The following is a 21,719-nucleotide window of genomic DNA, read 5'->3' as shown; positions in this document are numbered from 1 at the left end:
CACACAATAACAAAAAAAAAATCATATGCACACATTTGTTGTCATTATTAATTTTATATATGTATGATATTTTTTTCAACCCCTGATGTCGACTGTAACACAGATACAGGATTGCAATACACCACTGATCAGACTCAAGTTTATTAAAAGTCAAGCCAAAATGTCAAACTTTTTCCCATATAGTTTAGTCTGTGTAAGTTTTAGTCTCTCTGAGGGGGTCTGAGTCTTGTCAGTACTGCTTGGGTGAGTGTTTGAACTCACTAGTTGCAGGTCAGTCTGGGGAACCTCTGAATGGCAGGCTTCTCTCCGTTTCTCTCTGCATGTCGGACTCCTCCATTTCAAAGAGTGCCTTTGAATATCGTCATTCAGTTGCTCTATTGTCTGGGGCTTTTGTTGCCTCTCCAGTGTACGTGTAATGCCCTGTGATCTGAGAGTACAGTGTACCCCAGGCCTCCCAGTGCTGTGAAAGAGCTGGTGAAGAGCAGAGCGACAGGTGCAGGCTACGCAATACTTTCCACAGTCCCGGCGACACCTCTCAGGTTGCAGGGCGTGGAAAGACTGTGTGCCTGACCCTAGATATGCTTCAACAACCATGCGCTTTCAGTATTTGTTATATTGATGAGAACATGCAACACAATGTAAAAGTTTCTCATGTTGAGACTGTCGAGACAGATTGGAATCTCGTCACCCACACATAAGTAGTAGTAAAGTGATCTATAATGCCTTGTGTGAGCAAGCCATTAGTTTTAGCTTTCCTTTTGTTTTCAATGGTAGTTTGTCAAGTCACAAATTTTAGATTCTGGTAAAAAATCTACTATAATTAGAGATTGATCAGTTTTGCCGATTAATTGGCACCGATAGTTGATTACCGGAACTAGCGCTGTGCTTTTGCCTAGTGTGTGACTGCAATATATTTTTTAGTTTTTTAATTTCATCATTTACTATTACTAATACATTTTTACATTTTAAAGAAAGTTTCTTCTGGTAACATTAGTTAATAAACTATTAGCTAACTTTAATGATCACTATAATAATTAGTATTAATATTTTTATTGATTTACAAAGTATGGTTGAAGTACGGTTGATTAATCATGTCGGCCAGTGTGGTCCAACCTAGCTATTGGTATCGGTAAAATCCACTATCAGGCGACCTCTAACTATAATATAATCAAAGTTTGCTATGAATATTTCAATTAGGTATATTTATTTTAGTCTATTTATATTTAAATGTTTGTTTTCTAAATTTCCATTTTTTATTTTAAAAATGTATAAATATTTTGTGTATATAATTCTCATGTATGTGTATATATATATGTATATATATATATATATATATATATTTGTAACTTTTGTTTTTTAAATTTAATTACATTTTTCTTTTTAATATTGTATCTATATAAAAAATTATAAATTTGTAAACTGTATAATATATAATTGAAATATACACCCGGTTTCACATACAAGTCTTAAGGCTAGTCCCAGACTAAAATAATGTTTGAGCTTTCTCAACTGAAAATATCTTGCTCTGACATGTCATAAAATATGTCAGTGCCGTTGATCTATCTCATGATGACCACCTGTAATTTTTTCTTCTAAGGCATTTTTATAAAAGCTGCTTAAATATCTTAATTTAACTAAGGCCTAGTCCGCCCCGTCTGTGAAACCGGGCCAATATATATTGGTTTAATGCTCACACTGCACACATTGTGACCATTAAATATAACAATAAAATTATTAATAATAGTAGTATTGCACTTTATTTGGTTAGTTTATTTTTTAAATAAAACAATAAACATGCTATTATATATATGTATTTTTAAAAGTTTTGAAGTAAAATACAATTATTTTAAATACATTTTTATTTTGGACACACACACACACATACATGCACATGCTTTGACACATTGAAGTGTAGCCCTCATATGGACAACACAAGTTCAAGTTCTGGCGTTTCCTAATACTGTTATTTTTCTCACTCCCCATCTTTTCCTGTCCTCTCATCTCTCTATTAAAGCTGCAAAAAGTCCAAACGAGAGACATTGGCAATCCTTTGTAAACAGGCATCTGATTTGAATGTACTCTTCACAAGGCTACAGCTGACCACTTTGGCTCCATTTTTGCTTTTCCTTTGCCCTTCTCTCCTTTTTTTTTAATCCTCACACTGGATGATGTCAATTCTTTTGTTGTCTTGTTCCCACTAAATAGTGGTTGTCGGCGCTAGCCTGGTTTCACCACACTCTTGGTAGTCAGAAGAGCCAATTACGGCATCATCTGTGACTTAAAGATTCACTCAGCATTTTTCATGAAGGCACTCACACAAATGCTTTTTAATCAGTCCCAGAATGCCATGGTGTGCTGCCAACCCGTCTAATACACGTAAGAGATGAAGTACTGATCAGCAACTTGGTCACAAAGTGGTCAACCATGCATGCTTTTCTCAAAAGCACATTGCCGATGATCGAGATTGTTGCGTGCTGCATCAAATTATCATTCCCTGCCACTTTCTTGTCTGCTTCAGTACCATTTCCCATAATGCAATTTGTGGGGTACTTAAATAGTCACTTGTCAACTTATTTCCTTCAGTTGCCACCTTGTCAGATCCGTCACATATAAGCTAGATTCCTGTTTTCTCCTAGATTCCTGTTTTCTCTCTCTCTCTCTCTCTCTCTCTCTCTCTCTCTCTCTCTCTCTCTATCTAGAGCTGCGGGCACTTTGTGATTGTGGAGGAGAGATGCAGACCGGAAGCTTGTATAATTTTCGTTCATTCGTTTGATCTGAGAGCCCAACAGCTGCTGCCAATTAGAGCATTTGCAGTTGATTAGAAGGGGAGATGGGTGGCCAAAGAGTGGACAGATTAGGTAGCTCACCCGCCGCTCTCCCCCTCGCTCTCTTTGGGATAATTGGCTCGGGGTGTTGCCCTGTCGAGAGGACTGTGGGTAGAATTGACACTGTGTAAACTCTCCTGATCATTCCTGTTAAGTTTCTGTCCATCTGTCTCTCCATAAAGATCATTGCGTTTTTGGAAAGATTGGGTTCGTTGAAAGGAGTCGCAGGTTTGGGCAGGAAAGCAGTCTGAATCTCCTCTGGGCTGGAAGGTCCTGTTTGAAAAGAATCACTGTTTTTTCAGAGCGTGTGTTGGTTCAGTGCGGTGAAACGCGGTGCGATGGTAATGGGAATAGCAGAACGGTTGGTTTGGATGGCAGAACCGAGCTTGGATTCGTTGTCCACCCAGACTGTTTTTCGCACACAGCTGCAGCTTATGTAAGCCAGCGGCAGAGTTGATTGACAAACCCCATGTCTTGAAAGTTTCGAGGCCTGTCCGCTAAAGTGTATTTTTCTTAGTTTATTATTGAACATGTTTTTTCCTCATTTCCTATTTGACAAATGAGTTTACGTAAAGGAAGCTGATGAGCAGATGTCGGATTTGATGGAAAGCAAGTGCAAGCGTGACATGATCCTTTTTTTCCCCCCAGAGTAGACACTTGTTAGACAAATAGCAACCATCATTTGAAAGTCTACTACTCAAGATTTTCGTTAAAAAAAATGGATGAGAAAAGAATTGACAATAAAACAAATGTTAGATCAAGTAGTGTATAAATGTTGCAAAAATTGGCCTGAATGCTCTGGAAATTGACTAATTTTGAAGTAAACAGCTCTGACATGTTAATTCGAACAAGATCGGAAGTGGGCTGGTTGTAGTGACTGCTTAGGTCAGGTAAATTGGTTAAAGGTGCACAACCATGCTTGCGATCCTTATACTTGTAAATGTTTTCTGAGAATTTGCCTCAGTTCTTTTATGGAAGCTGTGTAGCTGTTTTCAATTATAATTAAATTAATTATTATAAAAATATATTTTCTGAGCCCTCTTTTGGTGCTTTAAATAGTCAATTACTTTTTTTTAAATAATTTTATAAGTAATGTACTTGTACTTTTAAATTCTTTTTGTATGTTAATTATTATAAAAATGTTTCCAAGCCTTCCCTTGGGGTTTTAAAAGGTTTGTTTTATTTTAAATTTAATTAATATACTTTTGATTGAATGCTTTTTATTTTATTTTATTTTATTTTATTTATACTGATCAACTGGCTTTGGCGGTTGATTAGTTTATTGCTTATAGTTACCATACATGTCTTGTGCAAAGCTGTTTGGATAAAGTTCCTATTTTTTTTAGAAGCCATGAAAGGGTTATTTAAAATCACAAAATATACAATTATTGGCTTTAATGCTCTGTTAAGGTAAACATACAAAAATTAATATTGGTTACTTTTTGGTAGTGTGAGTTAGATTAGAGTCCCCTATGCCTTTTGAACCTGAAAACAGTGTAAACATCAAATAAAAACGCAACACAAATTTACATTGGTTAAAAAAAGCAGGCATATCACTTCCTGTGTCTCTTCTAAGGCTGTTGGCTGTGATCTTCTGTTTTTACAGTGAAGTTGTAAAGCTGGCCACGTGCCCTGGGGGTCCACTCGGCTTCCTCAAGACATTTCCCCTGAGCTCATGCACTTTACTACCTCTGGCATTAAAAAGATACCTTCAGCCGCTGCTTATTTCCTTCTCTCTTAACCTCTTGGAAACACCCTGACCCCTACCCCAAAGCACTCCTGCTTAACCATGTTCAAAGACTGCTCGTCCTGTATGGAGAGTCATCCTGCCCAACCGGAAAGTGCTTTATTTGGATGCCATATGTGTACCAGGCGATCTAAGAGGTCATGTGACCTGTATTGTCTGCGTGTGTGTTCAGGTTTGGAATCCACCCTGTGGCTGGTCGTATGCCAGGCCAACTGAACGTTCTGCTGGCTGAAGCTGGTGTGCCATATGATGTTGTGCTGGAGATGGATGAGATCAATCATGACTTCCCTGGTATGATATGCATTTTTGGTGTTTTTTTGGTGTCATTTGTGGGATATAAAATCTATAATCGTGCTTTCCATTATTGTTTTTCAGAAACTGACCTGGTTTTGGTAATTGGTGCTAATGACACAGTCAACTCAGCGGCCCAGGAGGACCCCAACTCCATCATTGATGGCATGCCTGTTTTGGAGGTCTGGAAGTCCAAGCAGGTGAGCATCTTATTAGTTGTTTATGCCAGGCAACTTTTAAATATAAATTATAGTCTTAAAGTCACCTTTTTTGTAGTTGATTTCACACGATATACACTACCGTTCAAAAGTTTGGGGTTTAAAGAAATTTATTTGGCAAGGGCACATTAAATTGTTCAAAGAAATGTATAATTTGACAAAAGATTTCTATTTCCAGTAACTGTCTATTCATCAAAGAATCCAGAAAAAAAAATATATCTCTCAGGTTCCACAAAAAATATTGAGTAGCCCAGCTGTTTTCAGCATAAATAATTAGAAATGTTACTTGAGCACCAAATCAACATTAAAATAATTTCTAAAGGATCACGTAACACTGGAGTAATGGCTGCTGAAAATTCATCTTAGCCATCACAATAATAAATCACATTTTAAAATATATCAAAATAAAACCCAGTTAATTTAAATTGGTAATAATCTTTCACAATACTACCGTTTTTGCTAGAGGTTGACCGATATGGGTTTTTCACTGGCCGATGCCGATATTTAGAAATTAGAGCAGCCGATTGCCGATATATGATGCCGATTTTTTTTGGCCGATATGTTTGTCCGATTTTCTTTTTCTTTTTTTTTCCCCTTCATCTCATACAAGTGAGTTTGAGTAAATGATTATTGCAGGGTACAAGATAGTAATAGTAGTAGTAGCCTAATTCAGAGTAATAATACATGGCTCAAAACTTCAGCACCTTCTTAAAACGGCTCTGAAGCATGCTTTTTATTTATGTTTGCTGACAGACACCAGTGTTTCCCACAGACGAAGTAATAACTCAATGTATGGGAAACACTGGACACTGCTGTAAGTCAAATGGCCAAGTGATGATAAAAATAAGAGTTCACACATATTACACAGCCTGCTGCTCATAACTGCTTAAGAGTGCACTGGCCACGAGCGATGACATCGTGGATGCTACTGTCGGACCTACACACACATTTCTCGAGGAAAGTTAATGTGCACGTTATAATCAGCCCAGAAGTTTCGTCTGAACTGCATGCGTTTCTACTTTCACATGGAAATGACTTGTTGCACTTATGAATATGATAACTTTCCGGCATCAATTCTAGTAGGGTAAAACGTAATTCCGCTTTCGAAACGGTCTGTTTTGCCCTGCCATCATTAGCTGAAGCTGTGTGTGAACAAGAAGCGGCTGCAGAATGTGAGTTGCGCCGTCTCTCACGCAGCCAGAGAGAGATTCTCCAGCGTTCCGCAACAACGCTTAGCTGCCCGCATACGCGCCTGCCTATAAATTGGCCTAATTTGCAGCACAATCGGCCGATTAATTGGCCGGCCGATCAATCGGTCGACCTCTAGTTTTTACTGTATTTTGAGTCAAATAAATGCAGCTTTGGTGAGCTGAATGACCAAAAAAACTTACAGAACTGTAGTGTACATGACATACTTCATATGTATCAGGCTTTACTTTTATGGCCTAGCTGGAATAAAAACCAGGATTGCAACAATTGCCCTCAAGCAATGTTATACAGACAATCCCTCATTCTCCCACCCAGAGCGATATGAAAATCTCCATCCCATCCCCACAGCTGGTTCCCACTGTAACCACACTTCAGTCCAGGTGTATCTCCAGCAAGACAAGCCTCACACTGCTTTCATTAGCGCTGACTCGCTCGTTCTGGAATGATGACATTTCAGAGCATCCGACCGATACTTTCCCTAAAATGTGGGGCTGGTGTGCCTCACCACATGACAGGCCCATTGCGGCCAGACCTTCTCTAGGGAAATCACTCGGAGTACTGGGGCTTGACGTTTGCGAATGTGTAAATACGTCGACCTTCTCCCATGAGTAATTGTGTGTAGCTTGTTAACCTGTTCCATAATTCCATATGGAATTATGCAAACACTAGAGCTTTGAACCAAAGCCTTCCTTATTTGTAGCAACTTGTAAGTGTAGCCAAGTCTCAATGAGGGAACTTGACCAACTTAGAGCATAGTGACGCTCTTGATGACACAATAGTGCGGCCGAATTCGAAGTTTCCCTGTCGATTGTCTCCGTTGGTTTTGATATCCTCAATCTCGTGCAACATCCACCCTACTGATTGCTCCCAGCCTGGTTAAAGACCTTCATTCAGAGGCGGACAAAGTACACAACTGCATTACTTGAGTGAAAGTGCAGATACTACTGGTCAAATACTACTCCACTACAAGTGAAAGTTGTAAAGACAGGCTTTTACTTAAGTAAAAGTACGAAAGTACATGCTTTTAAAAGTACTTGAGTATCAAAAAAAAAAAGTGAATGCATTGTTTTATTGTCACATTGTTGTATACTTACAATACCTTATGCCACTAATGCAACCTACTGAATACACTGATTAGCTTCTATTATCTTTGGAATTAAGAGATATAGTTCATTTTAGGCAAACAAAGCAAACATTGAAAAGAAAACAAATCTTTAGTCTTTTCAGAATACTGGAACATACTCTCTCAGTATGGCCATGGGTGTACAAGTTGCGCCAAAGAAGTCTTTTTGAATTTTGCCATCAACTGATCAGTGTTCATAAAATGCTCATAAATCAGTGAACGTCACAACATGTGGCTAGAGTTTGGTATTGTTTTAATTTTATCCATTCTGATTCTGCTTATTGATTTAAATGCTTATCGATTCCCAGTTTAGATTCCAAAGTTGTAAAAAAGTGAAGTAAAACATTTTGACCTGTGTGATCATACAAAAAAAAATGTATATTATAAAATAAAATAATGTTGAGATTTATATACTTCCTTGACCAGTTTTTAGCAGCAATTTACCAGTAGGCCTGAGTAGTAAGGTTTTTTATATATGGTAATAGCAGCCATTTTTGACGGATATATTAGCCTACCATTTGTATTGCCATAGTTTAACTACAAATATTAAACTATAGTTACTATAATGAAACCATGTTAAATTTGTGGTTACTGTAGTTTTACTACAAATAGCATAATTATGGTTACTATAGTGAGAGAATAGTAAATTTGTGGATACTGTGATTTTACCGCAAATACCATAGTTAAACTAGTTACTATAGTAAAAACATGGTTAATTTAATGAGTTAACACATACACGTGCAAGTTCAAACAGAATAAAAACTATACATTTTCTCTGTAATGTAGATCAAGGTGTAGGTAATTTTTATTTACCGTATACCGATCATTTATCTTCTATGATCTTTGATCGTAGCGCTCGGCCTACGTAAGGTATCACATACAGTTGTCTATTTAAAATCAATGTGGTGAGCACACAGATGATGTGCCTTTTTCGTCTTTTATTATCTTATTTGCCTTTTTAGAGCACTTTTAGCTGTGCAGTAGCGCAGACGTTTACATTAGTTTAGCGGGGAAGGTCCAGAGGTTGCCAGATTTTCGTAAACAAATCAGCCAAACATCCATTCAAAGCTAGGCGGAAAACTGCAGACTTAGAAATACTGCAAGACTTGGCAACACTGGAAGGTCCTGGCAGATCGCAGGGCGGATTTTTGCAGAAAAAAGGAGTCTGTCCTCGCTGCAGCCTGCAGCACGATGACGTAGCTGGACTATATCCACTACGTAGTGGATATTTTACGCGCATGCGCTGTAGTAGGTCTCGAATAAATTCATATTTTTATTTACATTTTATCATTTTGCAGACGCTTTTATCCACAGCGACTTAGTCTAACGACTTGGTCTAAGTGAAGTCTAACGCAGTACATGTAGCAAGGGTTTTTGACCTACATTACATATCTACACGATGACCTACATTACATTACAATGTAAAAACTTTAATGTCTAAATTCATCCGCGATGTTTTCGTCTATACCGGCAACTTCAAAGCTTTATTTATTTATTTATGTATTTAATTATTAATTTTTTGAATAGCCTGCAATTCATATATTATCGCCAGGATGCACATCAATGCTGTATCCATTATTATAAGTATACAACAAGCACTGTAACATGACTGATATGCAGACGTTGCACTGTAAATAGCTAATTATTAAGATATACATCACTCTATCAGAGTTAGCCTAAATGTCTTTTTGATTCTATCCATCATGTTTATTTAAATTTAGTTGGGGATATTCGATTAATGCTGATCCATTTTGTTTATTTAGATTTTATATTATTCTAATATAGAGAGAGAGATAGAGAGCGAGAGAGCGCTCTCGTAACGGAATGCATGGCTCCAGGGATTTCACTTGCATATAACACACAAAAAAGGAAATGGTCATCTTTGTGTTAATATGCCTTGTCCCCGACCGTGTGTGTATTTATTTGCTGGACATGGGATTAACTAAAAACCTGGGATAACGGTCTATCGGTCTATATTAAAATCCAATACTGCGCATGCTCGTTAAACATCCAATACGTATTGGATCTGATCCAGCTACGTCATCGTACTATAGGCTGCAGCGAGGACCTCTTGGAAAAAAGGGTTCAGTGAATAAATGCACACACTGGAAAAACTACTACATATAATGACTTTCTACTTGGGGGACCTTGATATAAATGTAGCGGAGTAAAAAGTACGATATTTGTCTTTCAAATGTAGTGAAGTTGAAGTAGCAAGTTTCCAGAAAAAATTATACTCAAGTAAAGTACAGATACTCAAAAAGTGTACTTAAGTACAGTACTCAAGTAATTGTACTTCGTTACTGTCCACCTGTGCCTTCATTCCCAAATGAAACCAGCTGCCCTATGAATAATTTAACAAAAGGATGTTGTCCTGTCCTGGGGGATGCTGAGCCTGGGTAAAGTGGTCACGTGACTCTTTGAGAAGAGGGGATGGGTGTGTCTGAACGCTGTCCCAATCACCTGGCTGGCATTGAACATCTGCAGGGCTTTTGAGGGATGGATGATGATATTAAAAGAATCCGCCTGATGATTTTGAAGTCTCAAGATGAGGGTCATTTCGTTCCAAATATCTTTCAGTGTATTGAATAACATTAAAGCTAGACCAGCGGCAAGGGCTCTCCTCTCTGGTTTTACTTATTCAATTACCAAGTGTTCTTCCTTCCCAAACAGATGCTCCCAATCAAAGCGCTGCTCTCGACGATTTTCCCAGAAACTGATCAGCCTAAAAACTGGTGTTCAAGACACTAATGACTCTTAATTTTGTAAATGGCAGATACTTAAATAACCATTACATGTTGGAAGCACGGGCTCTTTTTGCACCCTCTTGTACAAATCCTAAAACCGTTCTCTGCCACTTCACATGCAGGTGCATTCAGTGTTATTACAGGAATAATGTTGAAGAGTTTAAATTAGCTGGCTCAACTCAATGGAAAAAGCCATTGGTAATTTAAGGGCAACGTACAGGATTTTATTTAATGTGAATTTTCCAGCTACCTTTGTTCCTGGGTAAGACCAAATGCTTCAACCTCTGCTTTCATCCCTCCAGGTCATCGTGATGAAAAGATCTCTGGGAGTTGGCTACGCCGCTGTAGACAACCCTATCTTCTACAAACCAAACACATCCATGCTTTTGGGAGATGCCAAGAAGACTTGTGATGCTCTGTCTGCCAAGGTCCGCGAGGGCTAGAGAGGAAAGAGAAGATCTGACCTTGCTTTGCACCAGATGAGTCACAGAGACGAGGAGATCGAACAAACCTAATAAACCCTTAGATCTAAATTAGCACTAATAGGATCAAGCTCTTAATGACACACTCTATGCCCATTTCAATTTTGCTGTAGATATAAGTAGTTTATTCAGTATTTCCAGAACTTTTGTTTTTCTGTTCATTTAAATTTTTTTTTGGTCTCCCATTTGAATGAAGTTAAAAGGAAAAAAGCATTACAGCATCACATTAATTAGCATTAATAAATCAAGCTAACTAGTTATCATCTGGTTTTGTATGTATTATAGATCAGGTTTTATATAGCACAACAATCTGTTTTTAAATCCGTTTTTGGTAGTGTTAGCATACATATGACTAACTTGTTTCAAAGCCATAAACTGTATGCTTTTTTCCCTTTTTCTTGCTTAATTGTTTATTTCTTGTGAACTTACCATGTGCATGAAGTGACCAACTGGTGGTATATGGTGTTGTTCCAAGATGAGGAATCAACTTTTTCAGATACAGCTTCAGAGGACCATTTCCAAACAATGCAAATTTTCTCTTAATAGCATGAAGCTTTGAAGGATCGCTTCTGAGATAAAGTTCTAGCGAATATCATTGAAGATTTATGCACAGAATCCCAAACACCTGTGGCTCCTCCATAAAATGATTTGTATTCCCCAACCACTCTTAATTCAAGTGAATGTCACTGTAGCGGTGAGGTTAGTATGAATAGTTACCGTATATCTGGCCTGTTGTCCTCCCAAATTTGTTCCCAGCAGTAATCCTCCGCAGTATTTGACAGGGATTTGAACAGATGTACTGTACTTTACCCACTGGGACCTAATGGAGTAGATCCTGCGAGATCCAGGAACCAAGACAGACCATTACAACAACCCTACCTCTCCACAGTTTCAACGCGACCAAAACAATCCCTCACTTCCCCAGTCACACAGTCCTGCGTGGGGCGCGTGTAGTTTATTCCTCGATGTTGATTTTGTGGATGCAGGAAGGTGGTACACCATTCTTCGCAATTAAGCTTCAGTTTAGATGCTGAATTTCATCTGATTCAGGAATGTTTTAATATGTGAAAAAGAAGTAAATTGTAAGAGAATCAATTGCTGCAAGGGAAAGGAAGTAATTATCGAACACCGGTTCGGGTTAATATGGAGTTTTGCGTTCCCTCCCGATCCTTCAGGATGTTTTTGTATAGACAGGTTCTTGCATAGAAATAATTCTGCTTTGCCGCAATACACGGGAGGGAAGAGGGCGAGTCTTCAAATGTTTCATTGTGCCATGGTGAGGAATTAATGTCATACTGTGAAATGTGTTTTCTCTCTCCACTGTATCACAGAGCATCCCTCTTAATAAACATCCTGATAAGAGAACTGATGGCACGAACGGTCATTCATTTCTGAATATCGCATGCCTTCAGTGTTGCGGGCACCACAATGCCTAGATTGGGCTGTTTGTTGCAGAAGCCACTTGCATCTTCTGATGAGGGAATATCTGCGCACAAGTGACAGTGATTACCCATTGTCAGTTTTTCCTCATTTATGTCTGGAGTTGAGGGTGGAGATGTTTGCTCTGATCTCAAGTCCATGTGGGTTCTTTCACCTTCGCAAGAAATGGCACTCAGACATGATGGTATCTTCACGCACCTTCTCCTGATCTCTCTTAAGAGGTGATGGATTGTTGGGAAAGTGCTTCAAAGTGTCCAAATAAACTTTTTATTTTGAGGCAAGGTATGGGCCATTTCTGACATAGTGGGAAAAACACATTCCAGCCATTACTTGTTCATTCATTTCGGTTCTCCGTGTCTGGTCCGTCTATCAGTTAGCGCTTTATCTCTCTTAATTCCGGTGTTCTGGAGGTTCTTGTAGATGGTTGTGGTCACACTAATGAATGTGCCTGATGCTTCTGCGTGTTCGTTCTGTGTAACAGTGCTGAAAGCAGATTAAATGGGTCTTCATGACTGTTTCATTATTTCTACCAAGTTATCTCCAGTGCTGGAAAACACCAGATGAAATATGATTGGAGCTAGCTGTGCACACTGTGTTCCTTCACCACAATTACTGTGTGGTATGTCTCTGTGATGGCAAAGAATGGCTTTTTTCCCCTGCTGGACTGTGTTACTAAATCTACTTTCTTGGAGAGCATCACTGATGCTCCTTTGCATTGATAACCTACATCTCTATTGCAGATAGAGCATGATCCAGTTCAATAAGCTTAGAAGTGCACTCATACCAGACCAGATCCTCATTGGAAACTTCTTTTCGTATGTGTTTCTGCATTCACATGCATACAAAGTTTGGTGACTTGCGTATTTGTACAGCCAAAAGACATTTCACAGAAAATGGCTGAATTAAAAAAGAAAAACACCAAAGCTTTGCATTTTGCAGCGTTTGAGTAATTTGGAATACTCTACAAATATTTGGTGCATTCACTTTTTGAATGGAATCAATGGGTTCTGGGACTGTAAACATTTGCATGCCAAAATCCAACATTACACTTTTCGTTCAACTGACTTTCACTCATATGCATGTGGATGTGGGAGAGCAGAAACGCAAGCTCATGTGAAGTTTTGCATTTTGCAGTGTTACAGATTCGCAGGTTAGAGTTCACCGAACTTGAACATGAAGCCATGTGACCAATAGAAAATCGACACGCCACGGCATGACCTTGTAGATTGTATGTTTTAACATGTTGGATTTATTATTTGTGTTGTCATATAATGACCACGGCTTTATGGTCACATTTTCTAGCACACTAATGGTTCTAAAGCTATATTGTAGGTTTCAATGCAAATCTACAAAAAATAAATATTGTAATATAAATCTACAGTAATTAAATAATAATTGTTGGCAATTTCCAAAGCTATAGTTGAATTTCATTTTCTGCTGGTATGTTGAAAATCTAGAAGTCTAAATCGAATTTAAACCTGAAAATGAATGGAATGTTGTATGATTTTAGACCTTTAAAAAAATGTATGATGTAAAATTAATGAGACATATTTTAGATTCTACACTACGTAGGTCACTAATCAAGTTTCTAATCAAGCAAGTAAATTTGTGACGCTGATCATGTGAATTTAATTGAACAAAAGGTCAAATCTATTGAAGCTCATGATGCTTATATTATTATATTATATTATATTAGTGGACAGGTAGGATGTTCCATGTAGTTTCTAGGTGATTATTTACTGATCAATACTCCAATATAAATCTATGGACATTTACATGTATTTATTTAAAAAGTTAAAGCTACATGATTTGGTTTATCATTCATGTCTGTAGCAACCTGTGCAGGGCGACTCTTGTTGATATGAGCAGTAGAAAAAAGTGACACTCGGCTTAGCAAGCACTACTAAAAAGTTTCATGCCTGCACCGAATCTCTTTGTTTGTATGGTGGCATCTTATCTTAATCCCCAAAGGAAACTGTGACTGCAGATAAAAGGGATGTCTAACAGTTGATCATCTCCCTATATGTCTTGAATCATGCCCACCTGTTCCACCTGTTTGCCTCTTTTAACAGTTTAAGTACACAGAGCACCAGATGCAGTGCATGCAAATCCCTTTCATCATCTGGCCAGCTGAACATTACTCTGATTTAAAACACAGGAGATGGCCATGCACAAACAGTAACTCCAGACGCCGTCCTCTAAGCTGCAGTGCAGACGTTCTTAAAAGCATTCGTCCAAGCCATGCACTCTTAAAATGAAGATAAATGTTGACAAGGTACAACCCTCGTTGTACCGTATCCTTGCTATTAGGCCTGACATTTAAGAAACACAAACAGTTCGAGTGTCCTTTTAAGATACTTTCATTGTCTAAATTCCCTGAATGTGAAGCTTTGGTTCAAATGGAGCGGTTAATGTCAAAGATCTGGAGTTTTTTATGCTTTTGAGGTTTTGCAGAGGAGTTCTGGCCTGCTGTACAGAGGGAGCTTTTAGTAAACAGCACACAGGATTTGGCAGCGCTGTTATCAGCAATAGAGTGTGTTAGAGATTGTATACTAGAAGTGGAGAGGATATTACATGTTACTATGTGTGTTCTTCAGTGTGCTGTCTGATAGCAGACTGTTTTATTAATATAAACGCTTTGTAGTACACATACTGTACGTATATAACATGCAAAGGTGCCACGAGGACAGTCTATTTTAGTAACCCACTTCAATGGTACTGTTGAATTTCATGCTTGAGGCTATGTTGAAAATCTAGGAGTCTAAATGTAATTTAAACCTGAAAATGACTAAATGTTTTAGTATTTTGGATATTTAATATGTCAGTTATGATGTAAAGTTAGTGAAATATTTAAGATTCTGCACTATTTCTAGGCCACTAATTGAGCAAGCAAATTTATGACACTGCTCATGTGAATTCCTTTGAATAAAAGGTCAGATGTTCTCAAGGATCTTTGGATAATTTTCAAATTATGCTGGATCACATGATCATCGGGTTTTACACAGACTTGTGGAGGATATGCAGTTATTAAAGCAAAAGGACGAACCAAATATTTTCTGAGAATAGAAAATAGAAAATAAAATGTCTTAGGATAGGACAATATTTGGCCGAGATACAACTATTTGAAAATCTGGAATCTGAGGGTGCAAAAAAATCAAAATACTGAGAAAATCGCCTTTAAAGTTGTCAAAATGAGGTTCTTACCAATGCATATTACTAATCAAAAACTAAGTTTTAATATATGTACAGTAGGAAATTTACAAAATATCTTCATGAGAAAAAAAATTTTTTTTTATTTGAAATAGATTGACATGCATAAAAGTGCATAAAACTAAATAAACGCATGAATTTATTCAAATAAAAAAATACCGACACCCAACTTTTGAATGGTAGTGTGTATACAGTATGTGTATATATAGCTGTGTTTATGTAGATGGCTATGTATAGTCAGTCATGGGGATGTTCACAGCTGCAGTGTTTTGTCGATTGTAAAGTTTGGATCAGGACTATAATGTCCAGGCTGCGAATCTCCTGGTCTTTAAAGAGTGTTTGTGCAGTATTAGCCAGGGACAAAATATTTACACCAGTAGGGTTAGGGTTGTTTTAAACTGGGAGCCACACTGTGATGTTAGTGTAGAGAGCATCCCTGACTGACCTTCACACAAACCTCAGTCACGTCTATGCCATGTTACCATAAATTTATTGACATAAAGAATAGCATGATAATGTCACTGAATTTACGATCCCATATTTGTGTGTACAGACAAGTGGTTATATTGAGTCTTCACCAGCAGGCAGTGCTGTTTCTAAGCTGTATTTGTTGAATCACTCCTCAGATGACCTTTACATTGGCAGTGCTTTTTAACTCTATACACACTTTTGCTCTATTATTAATAATATCAGATCAAAACAGTAACTGAGTTTTGAGTTTTGACATCTGAGCGGCATACATAGGTATAGCTATAGATGTTTGATATACCTGTCAAAAATAGGTCTTCAACCAGCCTAAAACGGTTTTCCCAGGCCAGTCAAGTAAGTGTTTTAAGAGGGTCTTGTAAAATTTTCTACTGGCCAGGCTAAACCAGCTTTATATAGCACTATACAATACAGACTGTTTCAAATCAGCCTCACAGTAATAAACATTAAAATAAAAATCAATAATGCGAAGTTCATCAAATAATAACTTCACAAAATTTAAATTCTGATTTAAATGAGTTCTAAAAAGACACTGTCTAAAATCAAAGATTAGTCACTTAAACTGTACATGCAAAGCCTTGTTACCATAGATCTATTTTTGACTTCAAAATCGAATTGGACTTTGAATAGTCTATGTAATACAACAGACACGGTCAATGATACAATCCAACCACATCTGTGTTGACTGTTTTGACAACAGTTAAACTCCACTGTTTTGTGTTTTAATGTCAAGGAGATCATGTACATTATGATAGAAACAAGCAGGACAATTCACAAGGACAACTTTATATCCCAGCATGCAAAGGCTTTTTTCGAAGTGCGACTGAGGCACTCCTCACATTCAAGCCTGTATTTTTGGATCTGTACAGTAGTGAAGAGTCGATCGACTCTGGCCAGGGTCGAGGTGTTTTAAACAGGCCACAGCTAACCACACAGCTGTTTGAATCCGCTCCAGACTCCATAAAACAGCTCATACAAAAAGTGTATTAAGGATTAATGGGTCTTTTAGGGAATTGGCAAGCTTGTTTTATTGCCTCAAAGACTAGATGAACAGAAATAACAATGGTGTATCTGAGGAATGTCATGATATTAATATTTTGTGATAGCATCTTGTTCCAGATGTGGTCAAGATAAACTGAAAGTTTCTTCACTGCTAAGTAGAGAATGGTTTTATTTAGAAGTGGGTGTTTTAGTGTCTAAACAATGTTGTGAAGATCCCATTATGACTTAGTCATTTTTAAGTGGGGTTTGTGTAATAAATAATATAATATTTACAATAATATACGTTTTTTTTTTAAATCAAGTTCCCTTTGAGTCTCTCCATCCACTATCCCGAGAAACCCAATAGGTAACATCCATATCTTTTATTATTACATAACTTTTGACATTCTTAAATGGTTGCTAGTTGTGCATTGTAAGAGATGAATAATGATAGACATTCCTTGACAATGTGCTCATTGTGAAAATCAGTTGAAATGCTGGAGTCTTGTGGTTAAAAGAGCTGTGAAGTGTTTAGCTCTCTCTAGTCAATGCCATCACTCAACACTGTCTCTCAGCAACATCTCCACAATCCTTATCTCATTCCGTGACATGGCTGCCACTTTGGATTGTCAGGAGAGGTGCCTCTTATCTAGCGAGTTCAGAAGATTTCTGTGAGAATCCCTCAAGAAATGCCTGAAAAGAAGCCTTGGAATGAGCCAAAATCCCACAGGAATTATCTGCAAGAGGTATCCTGTATCTGGGAGGCCTGGAGAGCACCCTTTGTGTCTGTTCTTCAGGTATGTGTGTGTGTGCGCGTGTGTTTGAGATGGTGGATTTGAGGAGTAAAGTGGAACAGATGACGTGACCTCCATTCCATGTTATGTAGGTGAGAGCTTTGAACACAAACAACAAATACATAACTTTGCTTGTTTTTCCTCCTCCTGTTACATTTGGAAAATCTAGCTTAAACTGGTAGCTGTTTTTTGGAACAGATAGTTTTTAAGTGCTCCAGACTTGTTTAGATGTTATTAGATAGTCTAAACTAATTTTTAAGTTGTTTACACTAGTTATTAGTTGGCTTTTAAGTGGTCCAACCTGGTTTCTAGCTGGTCAAAACTGCTTATTAGTTAATCCAAAGTAGGCATTAAGTGATTTTTAAGTGGTTTACACTAGTTATTAATTAGTCCAACCTCACTATTAGCTAACTTTTAGGTGGTTATTAGCTGGTTCAAGATGTTTTTAAGTGTTGTAAATGAGTTATTACCTGGTAAAACAGCCATCATGTTGCAGAAAACAGCTTGACCACCTTAAGCTTAACCAGCTAATGACCACATTTAACCAGTTAATAAACATTACAGACCAGCTAATAACCAGCCCTAATCAGCTAATGAACAAACTGGGTAAGCTAATAACCAGTTTGATCCAGCTAAAGACGCAACTGGACCCGTTAATAACCAGCTTAGGCCAGTTAATGACCATTTTGAACAAGCTAATGACCAAACTAGACCAGGTAATTACCAGCTTGGGCCAGTTATTGATTGGTTTGTACGAGGTAATGTCCAGCTTGACTAGCTACTCACCAAGTTCATAACCATTTTAGACATGCTAATGAGAACCTTGAGCCAGTTAATGACCAAATATGGCCAGGTAGCAATCATCTTGGACCAGCTAATGACCAAACTGGATCAGTTAATAACCAGCTTAGGCCCCTTTAATGACAATTTTGAACAAGCTAATGACAAAACTAAAATTAATGACCAGTTTGGCCTAACTAATGGCCAAACTGAATGAGTTAATAACCATTTTGAAACCGCTAATGACTAAACTGGACCAGTTATTGACTGGTTTGTACAAGCTAATATCCAGCTTGACTTGCTACTCACAAAGTCACTAATCTTTTTAGACCAGCTAATGAGCAGCTTGAGCCAGTTAATGACCAAATCTGGCCAGATAGTAATCATCTTGGACCAGCTAATCACCAGCTACTGTACCAGCTTAACATGAATTTTTCCAGCAGGCAGCTGGATGGGGGTCTCGGAGCCTGGCAGTCATACAGGCTGGCGTAAAGGTGAACGGAGAACAAAGAGCCGGACGAGTCAACTCTTTGGAGTCGGGTATCAAGAGGATAACCACCGCCGTGTCAAAGGGAGCCACCGCTGGCCGACAAAAGAACGACTGACACCAGAAAAGAGGGATGGGGTTTCAGAGCCTGGGCATGAAAAGGAAAACATCATTCTCCATCTGTTTTGTTCACAGGCAGTGAAAAAACTCAGCCCCCTTATGCGGGTCGTAGAGTGACACCACTAGAGGAATTTGCGCTGATGGTATCCTCTGAAACGGCCACTATACTGAGTGATTGGATCCATTTCTGTCGGTTTTGATTGAAAGAGCCGTTTTTTGATGAGTCAAGGGTCAAGGATGAATCAGTGAGGGCGGCCACTCAAAACCAAAACAAAAACAACACTTGTCATCGCTTTTATCGCAGCTGATCTGCCTTTGTGTTCGCGGGCGGCTGAAGCGGCCCAAAGGCAAGCTTGGAATCACGCCAGGCTTGTGTTGCCCCCATCGCACATGACTTTCGTGTGCGGGGAGGTTATCTGTCGGCCTCTTTCAGAGGTGGGGGACAGACAATAGGCTTTCGTGCCATGCGAAGAGAGCGTCCCTCCCTCAGCATGCAAGGCTTGGTTTATGAACACAGCACAAAGGAATGAGATCTCCACCTCATCCAAGGCTGGATTAACATAGACGCACATATACGCAACACATATGCACGCATAATAGGTCTAATTTGTTTGTTTACGATGTTCTGTTGCCAATGGCTGATTGTAACCACAACACAAGAGCTAATCAGACGCTTTCTGCTGCAAGTTATGCCATACCAGCATGTAAGTCAGATGTAGGGCTAAAATATGATTCGAAAATAGAATTATGCATTTCTGAGTGCTAATCTAAGAGTGAATGCGTGTACATGGATGTAACGTATCCATCTTCGTTTAGAGAAACTAAATCGGAGAGCCAGCTTCTCAAGCGTCTGTTAGTAGGAAACATTTAAATTACTACAATTATGCGTTTGCCAATCAAAACCCATGCTAACTATGTGCTGAGAAACGATGACTCACTGACTATTTGTCAGAGAGAGATTTACATTTTGGCCCGAGGCTTGTACGGTTTGCTTCGGATGGTCCAAGCAAAAGCTCCCTTGAATTTTTAAGATTGAGTTGCATTTAGAACATTTGTCTTGGCTGCCCACCTTCCAAAAATAAATAGAAAAACGCAACTCCAAAACCCCCAGCCTGCACTTTATCACTCATGAGCCCCGGCTGTCCATCAGACGGTGTGTTTTACATTCACGTCTCAGATGTTTGCGTGTCATAGCTAGCCGTCTCGTTAAGTTATCGACCGCTTTCAAGGCTGGAGGGGGATTCTCTCAATTTGCCCGGTGACCGCTGGAACAACAGTGAAAATCTAATTTGGAGATTCGAGAGAACGCTATACCCTTCCCATACTGCAACTCTGCCAAATGCGGAGCCAGACCCTCAAAACAATTAATTACGGGTCATAACCTGAGAGGGTCGGCATTCCTGGAGGCTGGAGACGGTGTTAGATATTCCTCAGCTGTGCTGTGGGAGAGGACGGTGGGGAGCACGGATCGTATCCAACATCACAAAAAGCTAAAAACATCATGCATTTCATACTAAAAACAATCTATGATCTTAACTAAATCAGACTGACTGACAGATTATACAGTTTGGTATTCGTATTTATAGGCGCCGAGTCAAATCAAACATCAGTGGCCAAAAACACTGAAGATTTATGTTTGCCACTTTGTCCCAAAAATTTATTTCAATGCCAGTTCTCTCAAAGTGCAGATGTTTTCATTTCTAATCCGCCTGCTTTTTTCTCGCTCTCACTTTTTTTTCTTTTCTTTTTTTTTGCAGAATAGCAGATTACTGTATAAACTATCATTTCACATAGGAAATACGGCAGTTTAAGGGTTTGTGACCTAATGTTGTCAATCGTAAGTAGCTAAACACACCGAATGACTGATTAATGTGATTTCTTTAATATGTAAAAGCCTCATTGTAACACCAAATGAGGTTATTACTTAAAGACTTGATTCACTCACTAATTGTGTCAGTGTCTTGGAAGCCGATGCTGATCTAAAATTTCTCTTTGATTAATCGCTAAATCAGATGTGTGTAACATGAGCAGAAATACCAGCACCGATCACAATCAATCACACAAACATAGTTTGAAGCAATCAAACACAAATGTTGCATAATTAGTTTCACGTTTCCAATCAAAGCTAATCGTTCACGCTGTTTTCCCCACATGTGCCGCAACATCTGAGGTGTCATTGCAGTGTAAAATATGCAGATGCTCCAGAGACCAACCAAACCACTTTTTTTTTTTGTACAGAATCTCTATACTAATACAGATGGATATCACTCAGAAATGTAATTTTGCATACGATTTCTGTCATGCAATGCAATAGACATATCAAAGGAAAAACAAACTGTGCTGCAAGTTAGTATTTCAACATGTGGTGGTCTTAAGGTCTCCTCTCTTTGGAGATCATGAGCTGTATTTATTGCCCTAGGTGAAGCTAATGACCAGGTCTACCTTTGAAATTGATCCCATCTCTCATCAAGTGGTGCAACATTATGGATTTTATCCGGGCAAATGGGTAATTTATCAAGAGTGTAGCTAAAGTGAAATGCGAACGAGGCATTTGCTTTTAGGGAAAATAATACAATGATAAAAGGTAGAAAGTGAGGATGAAAATGGATATGCCACATCAGTCATGTGCTGGCACTCTATGCGTATTTTAAACTCTGATTTTTATTATAAAGCTCCATTATTAAGAGGATCATGACCTTAGTTAATAGACAAGACAGATGACTTTGCGTCATTCCAAATCACCATCCTTCCCACACTTATTTTCTCATTCTTCCTTAAG

The 21,719-nt window shown here is 38.4% G+C and overlaps 1 protein-coding gene across 1 annotated transcript in view; it reads left to right on the top strand.

Annotated features, from left to right (window-relative positions):
* The window catches only part of LOC107681058 (NAD(P) transhydrogenase, mitochondrial-like), a 54,281-nt gene extending 42,274 nt beyond the window's left edge, over window positions 1-12,007 (top strand). The window contains exons 20-22 of the mRNA XM_016477209.1: window positions 4,745-4,863; window positions 4,948-5,063; window positions 10,463-12,007. Coding sequence (XP_016332695.1) covers window positions 4,745-4,863; window positions 4,948-5,063; window positions 10,463-10,603 — 376 coding nt within the window. The 3' untranslated portion in view covers window positions 10,604-12,007. The remainder of the gene's footprint in view (window positions 1-4,744; window positions 4,864-4,947; window positions 5,064-10,462) is intronic.
* Window positions 12,008-21,719: the final 9,712 nt, after the last annotated feature.

The sequence above is a fragment of the Sinocyclocheilus anshuiensis genome, unplaced genomic scaffold (assembly GCF_001515605.1).
Source record: "Sinocyclocheilus anshuiensis isolate Anshui unplaced genomic scaffold, SAMN03320099.WGS_v1.1 scaffold412, whole genome shotgun sequence".
Lineage (NCBI taxonomy): Eukaryota > Metazoa > Chordata > Actinopteri > Cypriniformes > Cyprinidae > Sinocyclocheilus > Sinocyclocheilus anshuiensis.
Note: the sequence above shows the minus strand (reverse complement) of the source record. Positions and strands in the feature narration are given on the sequence as shown.